At 35.6% G+C, this 20,649-nt stretch overlaps 3 protein-coding genes across 4 annotated transcripts; all 3 read left to right on the top strand.

Moving 5' to 3' along the window:
* Positions 1-578: 578 nt before the first annotated feature.
* On the top strand, positions 579-2,598 carry LOC126910779 (brachyurin-like). The gene is made up of 5 exons (XM_050694452.1): positions 579-834; positions 1,128-1,395; positions 1,507-1,605; positions 1,699-1,892; positions 2,455-2,598. Exons 1-5 carry the CDS (start codon positions 616-618, stop codon positions 2,554-2,556), a joined length of 882 nt encoding a protein of 293 aa, XP_050550409.1. The 5' UTR covers positions 579-615; the 3' UTR covers positions 2,557-2,598.
* Positions 2,599-6,604: 4,006 nt separating this feature from the next.
* Positions 6,605-16,601, top strand: LOC118281927 (transmembrane protease serine 9-like). The gene is made up of 14 exons (XM_050694487.1): positions 6,605-6,862; positions 6,968-7,235; positions 7,610-7,708; positions 7,792-7,985; positions 8,304-8,401; positions 9,590-9,818; positions 10,384-10,651; positions 11,032-11,130; positions 11,513-11,697; positions 14,406-14,672; positions 14,792-15,059; positions 15,404-15,502; positions 15,786-15,979; positions 16,379-16,601. Exons 1-14 carry the CDS (start codon positions 6,635-6,637, stop codon positions 16,481-16,483), a joined length of 2,601 nt encoding a protein of 866 aa, XP_050550444.1. The 5' UTR covers positions 6,605-6,634; the 3' UTR covers positions 16,484-16,601.
* On the top strand, positions 9,556-13,050 carry LOC118281921 (transmembrane protease serine 3-like). Of its 2 annotated transcripts, none has more exons than XM_050694455.1 (5): positions 9,556-9,818; positions 10,384-10,651; positions 11,032-11,130; positions 11,513-11,701; positions 12,084-13,050. In XM_050694455.1, exons 1-5 carry the CDS (start codon positions 9,597-9,599, stop codon positions 12,182-12,184), a joined length of 879 nt encoding a protein of 292 aa, XP_050550412.1. In that variant the 5' UTR covers positions 9,556-9,596; the 3' UTR covers positions 12,185-13,050. The 2 variants fall into 2 exon arrangements, with proteins under 2 accessions (XP_050550412.1, XP_050550411.1); XM_050694454.1 differs by having other exon boundaries at positions 11,513-11,697; positions 12,080-13,046.
* Positions 16,602-20,649: the final 4,048 nt, after the last annotated feature.

The raw sequence follows: 20,649 nt of genomic DNA, 5'->3' as shown, positions 1-20,649 counted from the left end.
AGTTAGTATGGAATATTCCAAGTAATTATAATTTTTAGACAGAAAACTAAAAATTGATATGTGATTATTTGTGACTAACAAAAAAATTGTGCACTTCTTCTTGGAAATCTGCCCCAACCCTTTAAAAACAGCGTGGGAAGTAACGGGCGGAAAGCTTTTGTTTAAAAAAAACTAGGTATGTTAAATTTTATTTCCATAAGATCAAATATGAGAAAAGAGTGAGAAAACTGAAAATACATGTTTATTTACTCGTACACTATTACTAGTATTCTTTGATCCCATAGATTAAATAATTGGAAACACTAGAAAATTATATATACCGAAGTGATATACTGGGCATCAGGAACTTTTTTCTTGATACATGTTGAAATCGAGGTGGAACGACTGGAGTGACACAGCAAAATACTTGGAAAGTTTTTCCTCTGTTGGGTAAAACAGAAAGTGCTAGTCATAGAATATTATCATACACTTAATTGATAATCACGGGGAAACCAAAATGTACTGATCATATCAAAATAAAGAATTACCTATAAAAAGGTATCGTCTGACATTCAGAAAACCATATAAATAGCCAAACAATTGGTCATGAAGTATTAAGTTCACGGTCAGTACAACATGAAGTTCTCAATAGTGATTCTGTTGGCTCTAACGTTGGCCGCCTCCGCGAGGCACATCACGCTTGAAGATGTCATCGAATTAGAAAAGAACACTCCATACGATTACATCAGGAGCTTACCACTGTTCGACGAAGTCCTTATAGCTGAAAAGGATGGTAAAAGTTCATCCAGAATCGTCGGTGGTTCATTTGCTGCACTTGGACAGTTCCCGTATCAGGTAATTACAACATAGGATATTTTTTACGGAATAGGTGGCAAACGAGCAGACGAGTCACCTGATGGTAAGCGATCAGCGCCGCCCATTGACATCCGCAACACCAGAGGAGTCACAGGTGCGTTGCCGGCCTTTAAAAAGTATTAGTACTTTTAGTAGTAATACTTTAAAAAAAAAAAAAAAAAATAATATCATCATCATCATCATCATCATCAGCCGAGAGACGTCCACTGCTGAACAAAGGCCTCCCCTTGGTCCTCCTCCATATTTATTTACAAAAGATATTTATTTTGCAGGCAGGACTTCTAATTCATTTACCCTATGGTACTAGCGTCGCGAGTGCTATTCTAATCTCCAGTAACAGAATACTAACTGCTGCCCACAATATAAACGATGGCGTATCAAATGTTCCAAGCGTAACTGTGGTCCTTGGTGCCATTACTTTAATGGGTGATGGTGTGAGACAAACAACAGACGACTTTGTTGTGCACGAAAATTATGATATTTCTATATTCAGAAGTGACATTGCTATAATCAATCTGCCATCTCCAGTTCAATTTTCAAGTAAGTATTTTGTTTGTTTTATTAATTTTGATTTTACTCTAAATTATTCAAAAACATAAGTAGTACGACCGATTTATTCAAAACATATCATTGCTTATTTTTTATCGCCAGGTAACCTCGCTCCTATTGCTCTTCCTTCTGGTTCTCAACTCCAAGAAGATTTCGCTGGTGAAGTTGCAATCGCCTCTGGTTTTGGAAACAACCCTTCAAGTAAGTCAAGTCTTTCTTTTTTTCTTTAATGAATTTTCATAAGTATTCAAAAAGATAGAAATGTATATTAATACCTATGTACGTCTTACACAGTTGGTGGTATACATGCGAATCAGCCACTTAGCTTCGTGGACTTGCCTGTGATGTCGAATGGTGACTGCGAACAAATTTACGGATCGATTATTCAGCCTGGCGTTGTCTGCACGGTCGGTGTTGCGGACAAAAATATCTGTGGCGGTGACTCTGGTGGTCCTCTCGCTGTCGAGAGGAATGGAAACCCCCTCTTGGTATGTATAATACAAAAATATAAAAGTTCTGATTATTGCAACCTCGACCTCGTGTAAACATGTATAATACGTAGTATTGAAATGGTCTCAATAAATTAGATAAAAATTTGAACAATCTGAAATCCAGTCTTGATTATTAAGACTAAAGTATGTTATGTTACACTAATAAGCAAATCTAGTTTGAATAGTCAAATTGGCTAATTATGACAAAATCAATGCAAAACTGCGACAAAGAAATTCGGCGGAAATACAGCCTGAATTGTAGTTCGTCGTACAAGTTAGGTTATCGGTTACTAGTGCCATCTCCAAATCGTAATCCCCAAAAACTGACCATATTAATTAAATTAAATTAAATTCATTTATTTCAGGTGAAGTAACCCATATAAGAAATTATACAACACATACATATAAGAAAATATACCATGACAATAATTTTTACATTATAAATTAATTATATCATAATTACATATACCATGCACTTCGTGTCGAAGGCTTTCCATTAATCGATCCATTTACTATAAGTAAAGAAAATATAATACTAAAAGAATTGTTTTTCCAACAGATCGGTGTTGTTTCATTTGGGCCCAGATTTTGTGGACTTCAAGGTCCTGGGGGCTACTCCAGGGTTACCCACTACATTGACTGGATAAACGAACGTCTTTAAAATATTCATTATAAAAATAAACTTCTTAAATGCAAAATAATATCTAAGTGGTTTTAATTAATATCCTGTGTTTACGATGTTATAAAAATAATATTTTGATTTTTTTTTTTGCTAAATAAAATGCATCACCGCCATAAATATTTCTGGAAATTGAAGGCAAAGGTACGTATTAACGTAACACACACTTTTTGCTCGTATATATGTATGGTGCGGTAATGTGTCTACTGAGAATAAACTTCTCAGTTAAATAAAGTACAACCGATTTATTTGTTTTTTAAATTTAAATATTTCATTAGTAGATAGATAGATAGATAGATAGATAAAACATTTATTCAGTACAAACAACAGACACAAAGAAATTGACAGACACAAAAAAAAATATAATAAAAAATAAGTGGGTACACAATACAATTTACAGTACGGTAGGAGCAACACAAAGGAAAAGGAAAGAAAATAAAATAAAAAATTAACGGCGCGGTTCAGTGTGTCTCTCAGTTTGCACCGAATGGGAGTCCAGCTCAGCATGTGTCAGGTATGATACCTGACGCTGGTATTCTGCTGGATCCCTGCGATGACGTACGGACGTCGAGCAGACCGAACAGTGAATATTATCTAGGCGTAATTAGTGCTGTGTGTGGTGAAATAAGGTAAGTGTTAATGAAAAGTGTTTTGTGTTCTGTGTGTGTTATGTTTAAATATCAACTATTTAGGGTGATTAACAATGTGTTGTTACACCACTTACATATATTTTTTTTTTCCTTTCAGACCCCGACTACAAGTGAACCGGAATTCGGCGATGAAACCACCATCACGGCAGGTACCTGTTATCCCTATATTATGGACGTGTTTGAGATCGTCATACCAAGTTCTTTTTGTGAATCAATTAGGAATTTTCGAAGGTGTATTCTAAAAGTACCAAGAGTTTTGATATTTCTTATTGGCGGGGGAATATTGTTCCAACATTTAGTAGCTGCGTACCTAAAACTGCCTCTGAAGGCCGCAGTACTGTGCGGTTCCGTGGAAAGTTGCTGTGAGCATTGTCTTACTGAGCGTTGTCTGTTACCACCAATCCAGCTGAGTTTATTGTACAAGTAGGACGGTTCTTTGTACTTTATAACTCCGAAGAGTAGGCAAGCCAAGTGCAACTTGCGGCGTGACTTCATCTTAAGGATGGAGTGTTGGTTGATAAAGGGAGTGACGTGACTTCTTGGTGGTATTTTGAAGCAGAATCTGGCGCAGGCGTTTTGCACTCTCTGGATCAGGCGTTCCGTTCGTGCTAGCAATCGTGGACCATAAACTGTATCAGCATAGCTAAGATTAGAAAGCACAAGTGACTCAACCAGCCGCACACGCAGTTCCTCCGACAAATAAGGCCTTATTTTATAAAGGACCTTAAGCCGGTAGAAACACGTGCGCACCGACCTTGCCACATGCGCCTCATACCTCAACTCTGCATCCATGGTCAGACCCAAATTACGTGCTTCATTAACTCGGTCAACCGACTCACCCATCAGGACAACGTTTAATGTTGACGGCAAGACACTTATTTGACATTTTGTTCCAAATAACATGTATTTAGTTTTAGTAGGGTTAAGTACCAAGCCGTTGTCCTCTGCCCAATTTGCTATCCTGTTAAGATCTTCGTTCAGGTCTCTCAGAGCGTTTAGATGTTCACTAGGATCAAACGAGATATACACTTGCACATCATCAGCATAAATGTGATACCTACATCGTTTTAGGGAGTTTATGATGTCAGCACAATATAAAATGAAGATCAGGGGGCCCAGTATTGAGCCCTGCGGAACTCCTCTATTGACGGGGGTTAGTGATGAGGTCAAGGTTGATCCATTGCTCAGTCGTACCTCAACACGTTGCTGCCGATTGCTCAGATAGCTCCGAAACCATTTTATAGCATTGTCGTCACATCCGTAATACTTAAGCTTACAGAGAAGCAACTCAATATTTATGCAGTCAAAAGCACGTGAAAAATCTAGCAAAACCAGAATTGTGCACATGCCCCTGTCCTGCGCAGACAAGATGTTATCCGTCACATCCAGCAAAGCGGTCGAAGTACCACGTTGCTTGCGGAATCCTGACTGCAACTCCGGAAGTATATTGTTTTCCTCCAAATACCGCGACAACTGCTGACAGATTGCTTTTTCAGCAATTTTGGATAAACATGGTAATATGCTTATGGGCCTGAGATCTTTGAGTTCAGTAGGGTTGGCTATTTTTGGGAGGGGTCTAACACTTGCAATTTTCCAGATGTCTGGGAACGTTGCAGAGACAATCGACGCATTAATAATATCTGTGATGACTTCTATTGTATGTGGAAATGTCAATGTAAGCATGTCAAGTGTTATCCCGTCACAACCTTCTGCATTCGATTTCAATTGAACAAATGATCGCAAAACTTGATCGGTAGTCACCGGATGCAGTGAGAAACTCGCATCACTAAAGCGGTGAGATTCAAAAAAGGTACATACGGTTACGTTAGAATTTGGATTACCAGGAACATTCAAAAAATTAGAATTTATTTGATCGGGGTCTCTAAAGTGACTTGGAAGGTCATTAAATGGTTTAGGTGGTAATACGGTACTTTTCAAATTTTTCCATAATGTTTTAGGTTCGTTAATTTTGTTATTTATGTTTAGTTTAAAATATGCAACTTTTTCATAAAATAAGGAACTGGACACAAGTGATTTTAATTGTTTATAATATACCTTCTTTGATTCCGACTTTGTTGTACGATACTTGGCGAGGGCCTCATTACGCAAACGCATCATGTACTTTATTGTATCTGTTATCCATGGCCATGAGTGATCTTTAATCAAGCAAGTCTTGACTGGGGCATGCTTATCGAAGACAGACACAATATTCCGGTTCAGTGCGTCAACCATGTCATTTACATTTGGCAAATCACGAATAATTTGCCAGTCTAAATGCGCCAGATCGTCATAAAAAAATTCCCTATTTATTTTTTTAATTGGTCTGTAGGCCACCGTGTGAGGTTTGTACTTACTACGTTTTATGTTAAGTTTGCATATCACTAGTGAGTGACCATGTATTACACCGAACGGTTCAACACAGACAGATGTGTTGTTGATGTTAGTGCAAACAAGGTCGATTAGCGTTTGACTATGATCCGTGAAATGGGTGGGGGTGTCAACTAATTGCTTAAGGCTCAGGCTATTTAAAAATTCACATACTCTCCGAGTTTGGCAACCAGTGTTCAACATATTAACATTAAAATCGCCAAGTAGTACGTAGTGGTCACATTTAGCTAGTGAACTGATGGTGTCGGTAATGGCATCTAGGAAGAGGACAGTAGTGACATTAGTCATCACTGTACATTAATTATCGAAATCAGTTCAGCCGTTTTTGTCATTTGGGCGTAGCAACACATTCAGTGAAATCATTTTTATATTACAGAGATACCTACTATGTAGATGTGGATTTTAAATAAAAAATAAACGTGCGTTAGTTGGAGATACTATGATTGCCATCATCATATATAGCACTAATTCTTATTCTAGACTGGGTTTTCCTAATACTCTGATTAAGATTTATCATACAGTGAAAGCTCTTAATGCTTTTGATTTATCACTATGTTTTTGTCAAAATAATAGCTCAGAACGTGTCCATTTTACCTTCGTCACCTTATTAATTTGTCTTATCTATAATACAAAAATAAGTCAGATTTTCGTTCTTGACGATATAATTCCAGAACGCACGAACCGATTTCCACGGTTTTGCATTCATTGGAAACAACTTGGGCGCCGTGAGGTTTATAGCAAACAAAATTCAAAAAAAATATTAAGAGAAAAGCAGGAAAACAGGGAAAATCTGAGGTGGCGAAACAGAGTTCGCCGGGTTTGCTAGAACCTAATAGAAAATACTTAAAAGAATGATTTATAGGGGGGAAGCCAAATTCTTATTTTCAGGTCTTGTAGTGTTGTTTTTTATTAATCTAAATAATTATCAATGTAGGCACTAAATATAGCTTATCTCTAGTTAATGCTACTCTATATAAACGAAGACATCTATCGATAAGCTCACAACTAAAGTGACCAGCAACATGAAGTTGTTGGCAGTGACTGTGTTGGCCCTAGCAGTGGCCGCCTCCGCAAGGCACATCACTCTTGAAGATGTGATCGAATTAGAAAAGAACACGCCGTACGATTACATTCAGCTTGTTGCCATACCTTACGCTGACGAAGTCTTCTTAGCTGAGGAGGAAGGCAGACAGAATCCATCTAGAATCGTCGGTGGTTCTTTAGCCTCTCTTGGACAATTCCCGTACCAGGTACTTTAAATATTTGCATTGAAACCCAATTTATAATTCTACGAAATTTACAAAATCAAGCTCAAATAAAATAATCATTATTACTAAAAAGAATTCATTTTGCAGGCCGGCCTACTATTGAATTACCCTACAAGAACTGGTTACGCCAGTGCATCTCTGATCTCCCACAACAGAATACTGACTGCTGCACACAACATAAACGATGGTTTTTCAAATGTCCCGACTGTGACTGTTGTCCTTGGAACTACTACTATAATGACTGGTGGTGTTAGACAAACTACTGGCAACTATGTTATACATGAAAATTATGACATTTCCATAGTTAGAAGTGACATTGCTATCATCAACTTGCCATCTTCTGTTCAGTTTTCAAGTAAGTATAAATTGATTTACATACAATTTTAAGGTATGAAGGATATTTTATGAAACTGTAATGGTCACTAACACTCACTTTAGAACTTAAGACGGGATATTTAATAAATAAAGGACACTAATAGACAGAAATACACATGGTAAATATCCCGTCTTAAGTTTTAATGTTAATATTTTATGAAATCTATGAAAAAACTCTTCAAGTGAAACGAAATAAAAACTCTTGAAACCAAAAAAAATACACACACATACCTTTGCGGTCGTGAGGAATAGAAATAGTTACAGCCTTTCATTTTTTTCTGAAGTTTTTTTAATAATAAAAATACAAACCAAATTTAAATTGTTCCGACGTTAATCAGTTGTTTTAATCTTCAGATATCCTCGCTCCCATCGCCCTGCCTTCTGGATCTCAGCTCGGAGAAAATTTTGTTGGTCAAGTTGCCATCGCCTCTGGTTATGGATTTAATCCTGGCAGTAAGTAATTTTACATTTTTACTATAGTTTCATCAGTATTTTTATGACTATTAGACTTATCTAATTGTTTCTTTTTTACACAGTTGGTGGTATGCTTGCAAACCAGCCGTTCAGCTTTGTGGACTTACCTATAATTACGAACAATCAATGCGCCGGAACTTACGGATCTTTCATTTACAATGGCATTATCTGCACTGGCAGTGTACCTGGCAAGAACATTTGCAGTGGCGACTCTGGTGGTCCTCTTGCTATAAACAGAAATGGAAACTATATCTTGGTATGTATACTAAAAACTAGTTTCAAAATCATAAGAAATATTAGAATCTCACGCATTAAATCCTAAGTTCAATAGTTTGAAATTAATACATTTTAGGGATCAGTAGTGTTGAAATATTGAAAACTTCATTATCCTCACATGTACCATTTTTGTCTACTATATTGACATTGACTGTACTTTAAACCTTTACCCTTTTCCTCTTATTTTTTTTTTAGTTCCTTTTAACTTAATAAATCTTTTTAAACTGGATGTTCGTACATATCTGAAAAGATTCAGGGTTTTAGTCAAATATAATATAATATTAATTTTTTCTTGCAGATTGGTGTTGTTTCGTTCGGGCGCGGTGGATGCGAAGGCAATTCTCCTTCTGGATACGCTAGAGTTACACACTACATTAACTGGATTAATCAACGTCTGTAATATATTTTCATTTCTAAAAACCGTATTTAATTTATCATTCCTATGAACTTATACCTGTCTACGCAGGTTAGGTAAAAAATAATTTTGTTCACCTCACCTTACCCAATACTGTACCCTAAGCATGAGTTTGGTAGTATGTACTACCTAGTATGAGCGCTTTCGGCGCTCTGATTGGCCAACTCGAATATACCATTAAACCAACCAATCAAAGCGCCGAACGTGTTCTCGTTTCGATTTCGTTAAAAGTAAAGCAAACTCGTACTAAAGATACTGAAAGGCAAACATTATTCGATAAATAAAGTGTTTATTATCATTGACTTAATACCCTTAATCCTTTTACCTCAACTGTAATATTGGATTTACACGAGCTGTTAATGATAAAGATGAGCCTTATTTGTAATTGTGTCACTAAGATTCAAGACTTTCATTGCCCTATATGGTGCAGCTACTATTTTCTTTAACTGCTGATTTAAATTAAACCGATCGTAATCCAAATTCTTTGGATCGATCTTCATTTTTGATAGAAACTCTACATAGCTGCGTGATTTTGCTTTAGGATCATCTTGTAAAAATATTTTGATAACAAGAATCTTGTTTGACACACATGACGGCAATATTCTACTTAATATACGGACTTAAAACGAAAAAAGAATAACCCGAAATGCAAACTTTGAGAATTACATAATTATAATAAGTTTCCCGACTCGGGATCAACAATCTTGCTACTCTAATATCCATAATATTTACTGAGTTTTTTTCTTGCCACTACTTATTTTATGCTATGAAGTTCGAGCCGATATCAAGAGATGGCGCTATGCAATTGTGTATCGCGTAAGGTAAGCTGCCATTTGAACTTGTTCGAACTATCAACCTGCAAATTCCTTTTCGTGATTACAGGAGAATGCAGTTTATTACATGTTATGCAAATATCACCCGCGATTTCCTAGTAAATTACGCCAGTACCACACATCCTATTCAACCAGCAATGTCTACCAGGCGATCCATCCCGAATCGAGCAAATGTCATTGTAATTGTTTGCTTTCCTCTTATTTGTAACTTAAAATTTTACAAAAATTACATAATATATGATACCATAACCTAAGAGTTATCTAATATTATCTTATCTAGTCTAATAGATTATTAATTTTTAGTATCGAAATTAACTAGTAACTATAAATTATTAGAATAAACATGAAGTTTTTGGGAGTGATTCTATTAGCTCTAGCAGTTTCAAGCACTGCAAGACACATCACTCTAGAAGATGTTATTGATTTTGAAAAGAATACCGCGTATGGATATCATACAAAAATTGGGATACCATTAGCTGATAAAATCCGTAAAGAAGAAGATAACCTAAAACCATCTAGAATAATTGGTGGATCCCTCGTGGATCTAGAAGAGTTTCCGTATCAGGTTAGTCCGTTCAATTGGTTTTATAAACATTCGTATACACAATTTACGTGGACGAAGGTAAATTTAGTGGAAGAAATATATTTCACGCCATGCGGTTTTAATACATACCTACTATTAAATTCAGATAACACTACGCATAGAACACCAAATTCATTTATTAGAAAGATAATCCTACATATGATTATGAAAACAATATACCCATGATTCTATAAAAAATATCACAATGAACTAGGTATCAGGTATTAAGATTTATATCAAATTAATATTCTAAACAATTAATGGGATTTTGAGTACGGAGTCTGGAATTGTGCCCAGTATATACTGCACCTCTGCTTACCTCTCCGAGGATAAAAGGCGTGACGATAATATTTTAAGACGATAATCAAATAAATTTATCAACGTCACCTTCACCATACCAACCTATCCATCAAAAAGAACTAATCAGTAATAATATCTTCATATTACATTTATGGTCTAATCAATATGAACTCTATTCAATAAATTAAGAGAAAATATATCTGTATAAACTGCATTCTTCATCACAGTTCATTTTAACATTTTCCAGGCTGGTCTTATCCTTCGACTGCCAATCGGGACGTCAATCGCTGGTGCAGTCTTAATATCTCCGAATACAGTTTTAACTGTTGCTCATATTTTTAATGATGCTGTATTAAGTGTTACAACAGTCACCGTGGTAATGGATACAATCAATATATTCATCTCAGGAATAAGAATTGATACAGACGAATACATTTTGCATGAAAATTATAATCCTGCTACACTTAGAAATGATATCGCTGTCGTCAAATTACTTTATAATGTTGCTTTTACTGGTAAGTGGTAAAGAAATGTATTGTTTCGTAATAGGGTTTATTTTAGTTACTACATAGTATGAAACTAAGTCGCTTACTCTGTCCCTATGTACCTTTGTATGCTTAAATCTTTAAAACTACGCAACGGGTTTATGATGCGGTTTTTTTAATATATAGAGTGATTTAAGAGGGATTTAATATCACCATTGCACCCATGTGAAGCTGGGGCGAGTCGCTAGGAAATAATAAATAAATCTTTATTCATTGTAATAAAAAGTGACTTTTAAGTGATTGGATTTCGTATCGGTCCGTTTTGTTATGGAATGACTAAATATACAATTGAGCTAATGCAAAACAAAGAAACAACAACAATTGAGTCAAATTAATCTGTTCTTTTTCAGCCACTGTCAGTCCTGTGTATTTACCCTTCGAATCAATAGAGGAAGAAGATTTAGATGGCGAGACTGCCATCGCTTCTGGTTATGGACAAACCTCCAATAGTAAGACACTCATATTATCTAATGGCTTTTCTTTTCAGTGTACATTTTTCTAGGAACCTAATATACTAAACTTAAATTTTTCGAGAATTTAAAAAAGAACCAGTAATATACTTTGTCAGATATTGGAATACAACCCTTGCTTGGCAGTCGCAATTGCAACCACTCGACCAATAAAGTAGAAATAAGTAAATTAGGAAAGTTGGTCGCTATTATAAAAAAATATATATTATATGGAGGCCCGCTGCGCCTTATACCAACCTGGCTTTCACACTGGTCACTACGGTACCCTATATTTTCATAGAATTTAAGTACAGAGGAATCAATTGTTTAGATATTTCTAATTACTTAATTGCGTGTACATAATATGATTGTTATTATGCAGGTGGCATCTCAATACCAATGCTGTTGAATTCTGTGAATCTAACGATCATGACGAACGAAGAGTGCGCTAGAGTTTTTGGCACGTTCATCCAACCTACAAATGTATGTGCCAGCGGCAATGGCAACGTGTGTCAGGGGGACGCCGGTGGACCTCTTGTTGTCTACAGAGACATGAGACATTTTTTGGTATGTATGTAACCCTTAAATTCCTAACCCTCAAGAGTACCCCCACTTGTAACGCTTCTGGTGTTTCAAGTGTCCATGGTCGGCGGCGATTGCTTACCATCAGGTGATACGTCAGCTCGTTTTTGTCAGCCATAAAAAAGTGTTCCATAAAAAAAATGTATATTTCTAACTATTTATCAAAATCATACGTATTTTTGTAATAAAAGATCATACCAGGTACATATTAGTAGTTGCATATGTACAACAAACACTAGAATTTTGGTATTGGTAATTTGAAACAACGTTGAACAGAACCCGTGTTTGTTAAATGTCTTCTCTAATCAATAATTTTTAATCAATCTTTTACCTCTCTTGAATTTATTTGTTTCTGTTTTAATTTCAGATAGGTGTTTCGTCATTTGGAACAGGCCGATGTGAAACTCTTTCGCCATCCGTCTTCACCAGAATTACTTCTTACGTAGATTGGATCATGGAACGTATTATGTAATATAAGAAGAAGAAAGAAGCTTAGAGAAGAAAGAAGTTTTGGATACAAAGTGTGATATCAAACCATTTTTCTGTTTGTATAAAATGCCAACGTAAAGCAACGTTACAAGGCGTTTCTGAATAAATAAGTGGAATTATAATAAAAAAATATTTGATTTCTTCTACGAAAACGTCAAAAACGTCTATCGAAACCTATGTATAAATAAACCGTGTGTAAAACAATCGTATATATCGTGGCGCCTTTTTATCCCCGACGGTTTTGCCGAGGTGCACATTATGGCACGCAATGCCACAGTACCATGTACACCCACTTTTCACAATTTATGTTGTAAGTCCCATGTAATAGGTAATGAGCCTATTGCCATATACCGGGCGTATTTACAGAGTCCGTGCTACTACTGAGAAATTTTCGAAAAAACCCAGCAATACTTCGCCCGACCGGGAATCGAACCCGAGACCCCTTGCCCAGTAGTCGCACTTACAACCACTCGGCCAGCGAGGCAGTTAAACTTATACAGGTATAAAACAAAACCTATGTATAAACCATGAACCTATGTAGTAGTTATATTTATCGTTGGTACAATAACTGGGGAAAACATTGAAAAAAATCTTATTCACGTCTTTATTTATTCAATGTTATAGTTAAATGAAAATAATATATTAGATTTAGGGAATTGCGAAGTTTTAGAATAATAAGCAAGAAAGCGTGATCACGAATGAACTGTTCAAGTGCCGAAATATTGAAAACTCATGGACATAAATAAACATGGTAAATATCCCGTTTCAAGGTCCAATGATAGTGTTTGAATTTAATTTTATTATTTGTATGTTTGAGTGTAATGTTATTTATTACCTCGTTTCTTCTAAACCAGCCAAGCGATTTATAATAATAAATTAAAATTATTAATTCTAAATAAAATGTTTAATTACAAAAACATAATTTATTTTATTCGATTAAATATTTTTTGCTTGGGTAAACCGTCTGTCAAGTGAAGTACTAAAATACATCTGTTAACCTTTACAGTCAAAATGAAAGTAGGCCTTCGTTACCTATCTACTCACAAAAGACAAGGAGTAAAAACCCAAAACCTAATTTCATATCACATATCGACTTAAAATCTTTAAGTCATTAATAACAAATACAGATCGTTGATAAAATTGATAGTACGAGCAATCACGGAATTTCACTGCATTGTGAATCTGCATAGTAACATTTTTGCAATAACTATCGTGAGACATACTAAATTGACCAAAAATCACGGTTTACTTACATGCATTAATGTAGAAAAGGTCTATTAGACGCGGCGACGACGTCGCGCACACTGTTCACGATGAAGATTTCCTCTATGAGTCGAAACTAGTAGATCTTTTCTCCATTAATAGACGTGATTAAACTGTCGTTTTCTTCCAACAGTGTTTCTTTGTTAATAACGTGTTTTCTTTCATTATAACTATCTATTCAAATCTCACCTAAGAGATTCTCCTATAACGAGGTTGTGTAAATTTTATTTAAGTATGCTGATCATCTATACTATTATTAGAACTTATGACGGGATATTTACCATGTTTATTAATTTTCATGAGTTTCCGATATTTCGGCACTGTTACAAGCGCCATGATCACGGATTAACCGTTAATCGTTAGTGACCATGTCAGTTTAAAAACTGATCATCTATCTTTCATATGATGGTGATCACTCAAGTAGTAGTTTAAAAGTAAGATAGTAATAATATAGGATACAAAGGCAGTGAAACTACAATGGCAAAACCCTTGTTAAAGAAAAAAAGAACTAAAATACCAAATACCAGTCATAAAACTCTTAGATACACAATAATTATTATAAATAGTAATATTCTTATAAAGGCCATAGATTGGCCACTCTGCGCATGCACCTGCCAACATGGAATTATTTTAAAATGAAAAATTGCTAAATGAATATTATCTGGTGTAACTCAGCTTAAATTAAATTTTTAGCGTTCCATATCATACCAGTACTTACATACCTACAAGATTATCTAGAGAACCCTTTGTCCACTTAGCTTTTACACAGGGATTTCCATCACCTATGAAGACGTTAAAGGTAACATATATTTTCCCAGTGTAATATTTTAATCCGATATCAAATAACTGTATAAAAACCCTTAGATAAACTAATTGGCTTATCATCAAACTAATAATATTGATATCTACAAATTATCTGAAAGTTTTGTATATAAATACTCAATGGTGAAAATTATAAGTCATCTTGTTTCCTCAGTTGTAACAATATGAAGGTCTTGGCTTTAGCACTTTTCGCTCTGGCGGCGGTGGCCAGCGCTAAAAACATCCACGTTGAGGATGTCATCGACTTGGAGGACATCACCGCCTACAGATACTTGTCCAAGATCGGTAAACCTCTTGCTGATGAAATCCGTAAAGCTGAGGAGGAAGCTAGTGCATCCAGAATTGTTGGCGGTTCCTTCTCCGAGCTCGGACAGTTCCCTTACCAGGTAAAAAATTGTATTAATTCACGCTTATACGGCTGGAGCACACGATCCAGCCTTTCCAAGTTAATGATTATAAGAATAAAACTGCATAAAATTAATATACTTTATTGAATTTTGCGCAGGCTGGTCTTCTCGCTGACTTCTGGATGGGTCAGGGTGTGTGCGGTGGTTCTTTGATTACCGCTAACCGTGTGCTTACTGCTGCTCACTGCTGGTTCGATGGTATTGACCAAGCCTTCAGTGTCACCGTAGTTCTCGGCTCAATCCGTTTGTTCATCGGTGGTGAAAGAATCACCACCAACGATGTTGTCATGCACTGGGGCTGGGATCCTAGCTTGATCCGTAATGACATTGCCGTAATTAGGTTGAGCTCTAACGTCGCCTTGTCAGGTATGTACCGTGATTTTTGCAGTCACTCTTACCTCATTTTTAACAAAAATATTCTAGCTACCGCTATTTAAAAAAATATATTGATTTATGCATGATTTATAGGTACATACATGTTGCAAGTGCTTTATCAATCTATTTAACGACAAAAATTATGGCTATTTTAATATTTTTCTTACTTTTTTTTATATCAAAGGTTGTATGTGTAGAAACAAAAAAAAACGGGTCGAATCCCCTCCCCTAAAAATATGGCTATTTTAATATTTTTCCTACTGAGTGTTTGTAGAAAACATTTTTTTGGCTTTCTGATTAAATAGTTTGGCTAATTCAATTAAATATTTCTTCAGATGTCATCGCTCCCATTGCTATCCCAAGCGGTGACTTGATCAATGAAAGCTTCGAAGGTCAAATCGCCGTCGCCTCTGGATTCGGTCGCACCAGTGACAGTAAGTACTTTTTAACCGGCTTCAAAATAGGAGGTTGTCTGTTTTACCTGTATGTATGTTTGTGCACAATTATCTCAAGATTGGCTAAACAGATTTTGATGCGATGTTCAGAAGTGTTTGCTACGCTTAGAAGCAGGTTTTAGTATAATAACCGACATCAAAAAAGGAGGTGGAAGTCGGATTTTTAAACTAGTTAAAGTTAAATAATTAACTCAATATATTATATTTTTTAATAATGTTGGTTATGTATTTAACTAATATATGTTTACACGTGTGTTCTTAGATGTCGGAGTCTCAATCCTCCAGGTGCTTAGTCACGTCGAACTACCCGTGATCTCCAACGCAGTCTGCAGGCTTTCCTTCCCCCTCATCCTACAGGACTCCAACATCTGTACTAGCGGTGATGATGGCAAGAGCACATGCCGTGGTGACTCCGGTGGCCCTCTGGTTGTCAATGTCGATGACAGCCCTGTTCTGGTACGTATTTTGAACGTGGTTTATTTGTTATATTGTTGATTGCCTTCGCTAGTCGAAAAGTAGATGGCGTCAAACAACTATTGTTGAACTAAATTTCAGAAACGCCTGTTTTCCACATGAACCAGTAATCGCACTCTATGCTTTTATACGAACTAGTATTTATTCTCCAGTTGCATACTCTAAGTCTAAGATAACTCTACAATATAAATATTACCAGGAATATCATGGTAACATAATATTATAGTCAAGAAATTGAGTTTAACACGTTAGGCGCCAGCGCTAAACCGTTATATCTTTGAGATGATTTGACTTCAACAGTTTTTTTTCGACAGTTAATGCTTTAAGACCCGTTACCAATTTTCTCAGTGGACGTGAATTGTAAAAATCTATTTTCAACAGATTGGTGTCACTTCCTTCGGATCCGCCCGTGGTTGCGAAGTTGGTGCCCCTGCCGCTTTCGCTAGAGTCACCTCTTACATCTCCTGGATCAACAACCTACTCTAAACAAGATTCTATCTCTGTAACAATCTCATGCAAACAAATGGTCAATAACTTTATTAGTGGTTTAATGTATATGTATATAAATATTGAATAATATGTAAATAAATTAAATTCATTTCAACATTTTTTTATTATTATGACTAACTAGTTAAGAGTCCCTGACCAATAATGCTGCTCTAACTTTTAAAATAAGAGAGTGAGAAAGCTAGAAAAAATATATGATGTAGATTTTAATAGAAACTTACAACGAAAATTGGTTTGAACCAGATATCATTATTAGTTTTTAAGAAATAATACATTTTCAAAAAACGCAAATATAAGTTTGTCGTTCATACAAACACTATGTAAAACCAAGTTATTTTATAACTTTCTATTATGCCATCTACTTGCTGCTACGGAACCCTTCATGGGCGAGTCCGACTCGCACTTGGCCGGTTTTTTTTTATTACTTGGTGACGGTTTAATCGTAAATAAATTATTGTTTTTTTTTAGGATATACTAATAATATCTTCTGATTTATTTCGTTGCGGGATCCATTACATAACACTTATTCATGTCCCTAATAGAACACGCTGAATTTCAATATTTCGGTGTTTTTATGGTTGTAACTACTGTCGATCCAAGCTTGCAGGAGCAGTGGTATTGGGAGAACATGGCAGACTTGTTCCAAAAAAGCCTACCAACTTGATAACAGTCATTACCATAATAATTTACCACCGCAACGTCACGCCTTTTATCCCCGAAGGGGTAGGCAGAGGTGCACATTACGGCACGTAATGCTGCTATGTAATGTACTTGTTTACTACTTACCGCTTTTCACCAATTGTGTAATAAGTCCCATGTAATAGGGGGTGTGCTTATTGTCATATACTGGGCACAATTCCAGACTCCGTGCTACTACTGAGAAATCTTCGAAAAACCGAAAAAAACCCAGCAATATTTTGCCTGACCCGGGAATCGAACCCAAGACCCCTTGTCCGGCAGTCGCACTTGCGACCACTCGACCAACGAAGCAGCCTTTTATAATAATTCACAATATTTTGCAATAATTTACCAATGATATATAATATGTCTATCCCTGTCACAGCTATCACTAATGGGTAAGAAGAACGGAAAAGAAACACTTATTAGTCACAATGATTTAAAATAAATTAGCGCCTACTGTTTTGTCTTCCGTAAAACACTTATTTACCACTATTATCTATAAATTAATTTCTTGTGTAGGCGTTGATTAGATAAACCAGCCCCGGCGTCATCAAAATGTTTTGATTGAATAAAACTAGGGTATAAATGAGGGCAGCATCGTAAACTATGATTAAATGTGTCATACACATCCCCATACAAATTTATTATGGACTGCATGGTCCTTACAATGCTCGTCCAACTACGGGAACAAGAGTTGCCTAAATTATTTTCTGGTACCTTAAACACTGCTATAGCAATAAAACCACTAATGAGAATTTTTAAAACAAATATTATACAGTTACATTATTATATTAGATTCTAACATTAGAACTTAAGACGGGATATTTACCATGCTTATTATAGACATAATGGTGTTAGTGACCATGTCAGTTTAAAAACTAATATTAGATCCTCTCCATCTCCGTCTCGATAGAACATTTTTTTTTTTTTTGTAACGTTTGTGTAGTTTATTTGATTTACAAAAATATTACGGTGAACCATGACATTTTGGATTAGAAAATACCCTATTAACAAGGGGCTTTTTAAGTTTTTAACAACAATGGCGAAAATGTATCTGATCATTGATACAAAATATCGTAAATGTTTAATTAAAATCGAAAAGAAACTCATTGTTTATCATAATATGTACAGTACTACAAAGTTAACCTTATACCTACTATTAACCTTTATTGTACACACACAAAGGATTTTTAAGGGGTCGGCCAACCAAAAATAAAATAGTTCGTATCGTTAAAACTATCCATTTGGAGCCTCCAAGTTTCAAAGATTAATCATTTTCATAGATTTATTGCTTTCTGAAACTGCTAGGAAACGCAAAATAATGTTCAATAGTACTAGAATGAAATATTGAAGCAATTGTGATTATTGTGCGAAAAGATTTCGTTGTCTTTTTTGTAGGATATCTGCAAAATATGAGTCCTCCCGTCCTGGGGGAAAACGGAGGCAGTGTCAGGCCGTTATTGGCTAAAACTCACCTCTTTCTAACTCCTGCTCCATGCCGGAGCCTCAATACCTATATAACGATCTACTCTCGACCTTGGATAATTGTATTTATCATTTAATGAGAGAGAGATTGACGTGTAAAAGAGTTACAATGTAACCTTTTTGCAAAGTAAATATCATTTATCATTATTTTAATGTTAGGTTTCATATTCTGGATCTAACACTGATAAACGCATATCGTCATACCGTGCAAAAGCAAACCTATTTTCCTGTGATTTCTTGTTTTCTAATGGGCACTCACCATTTTACTTCTTCGAATGTTAGTGATACCTACTTGAATAAACGTAGTGGAATGGGGGGTATATGTTTACAGGACTTCATTGTCTATTTTATGATATTTTTTGTTACAAATAACAACCCGACTTTATTGTTACATTGCATTAATTTGAAGAACAACAAGTGAAGTATCATAAAATAATAATTAGGTACTGTATGACAAGGATAGAAATCATTGTTGTGTAATAGCTACTGTGAGACGTATTATAACAATTAAAAATTACGGCTTACTCACGTGAACTATTTAAAAAAAGCTCTACTAGTTTCAAGTCACGACGGGACTATTATTCATGAGCAGCGTGGCGGAGCCGGGGAGTCCCGTTGTGACTTGCTTACACTAGTAAGCCGTTGTTTTCAAGAATAAGTACACTATTTTCTATAAAACAAACCATTAACATTTTATGAGGTTTTTTGCTGAAATATTTATCAGGGAAATAAGATATTAAACGTGTTTCATGTGTCTCTAACTTCTTTACACTGATGACCCATGTACAAAATTGTAATGCAACAACAAAGAATGTTTAATTCGAAGAAAATTGTATTCCATCGATTGACGTCTACGAGTAGTTGTTTTGTTGTATAGTAAAAAATATTGTTTAAAAATCCCGTTATCTTATTAATTAGGAGATAAGAAATCAATATTAAAGTGTGCTTACTTACTGACTAATTATCATGTACGTCTTATTCAGAGATTAAAAAAACCCAACCAAATGTAAATTATTAAATATGTCCGATAATTAGGGTTCTGTACCTATCTAAGTATTATTTTTTCATTGCGTTGGTAGGCAAACGAGCTGAAGAGTTTGTGCATTTAAACTCGTTAGTCTCTCGAACTACTGATCCGATTTGAATAATTATTTTTGTGTTGAATAGTACATTTATCGAGGAAGGTTATAAGCTACGTAACATTACGCTATGATAAATACAAAAGTAACTCACGTCTCTGTCGTTTCTTTATGCTTTAACCACACTACCGATTTGGATAAAATTACGTACAGACATAGCTTGAGATTTAAAGAAGGATGTAAAATACAACGTTTACTTAATAGGTGAGAAGGGTCGTAAAGGGGCTGAGGTAGGAGAAGAAGTAGAGTTTGCCGGGAAAAGACGTAAAAGCTGTGTCGGTCAGTTTAGATCTCACAATAAAGAGTACATTATGTATCTACTGAATCAATTCTATTTTTTTTTTACTTTTTAAAAAACGTTGCCCCACATTAGGATTTTCTCCTGTGTCGTGGGTAACACAAACATACAAGTACAAACATACAAGTTCACATGCACATGACACCCAGACCCGAAACAACAATTTGTGGATCACACAAAGAGTTGCTCCGTGCGGGAATCGAACCCGCTACCCGTTGCGCGGCAGCCAGTTGCCCAGCCACCGCACCAACCGTGCAGTCAATGAAATTTAATACAACCGTACTATAGATCATAAAGAAACCTCCGAGTAAAAAGCCCCAAATTCTGCTAGAAGTCATTATTACACACGAGCGAAGTCGCGGCCAAAAGCTAGTATTGTATATAGGGAGTTCATTAAATATGTTAAACTTTGTACTTCTTTAAGGTCAATGCAGTAAAAATATCTATTCTAACACGGAATCACATTAACTACTAAAGATAAAGCCTGTACTATGTACTTCATTAAGTACTACTACGTATTTACAAGACCCTATCAAAAATCA

The sequence above is a fragment of the Spodoptera frugiperda genome, chromosome 6, assembly GCF_023101765.2.
Source record: "Spodoptera frugiperda isolate SF20-4 chromosome 6, AGI-APGP_CSIRO_Sfru_2.0, whole genome shotgun sequence".
In the NCBI taxonomy this organism is placed as follows: Eukaryota; Metazoa; Arthropoda; class Insecta; order Lepidoptera; family Noctuidae; genus Spodoptera; species Spodoptera frugiperda.
The sequence above is the reverse complement of the archived record's forward strand: the minus strand, read 5'-3'. Positions and strand labels throughout refer to the sequence as shown.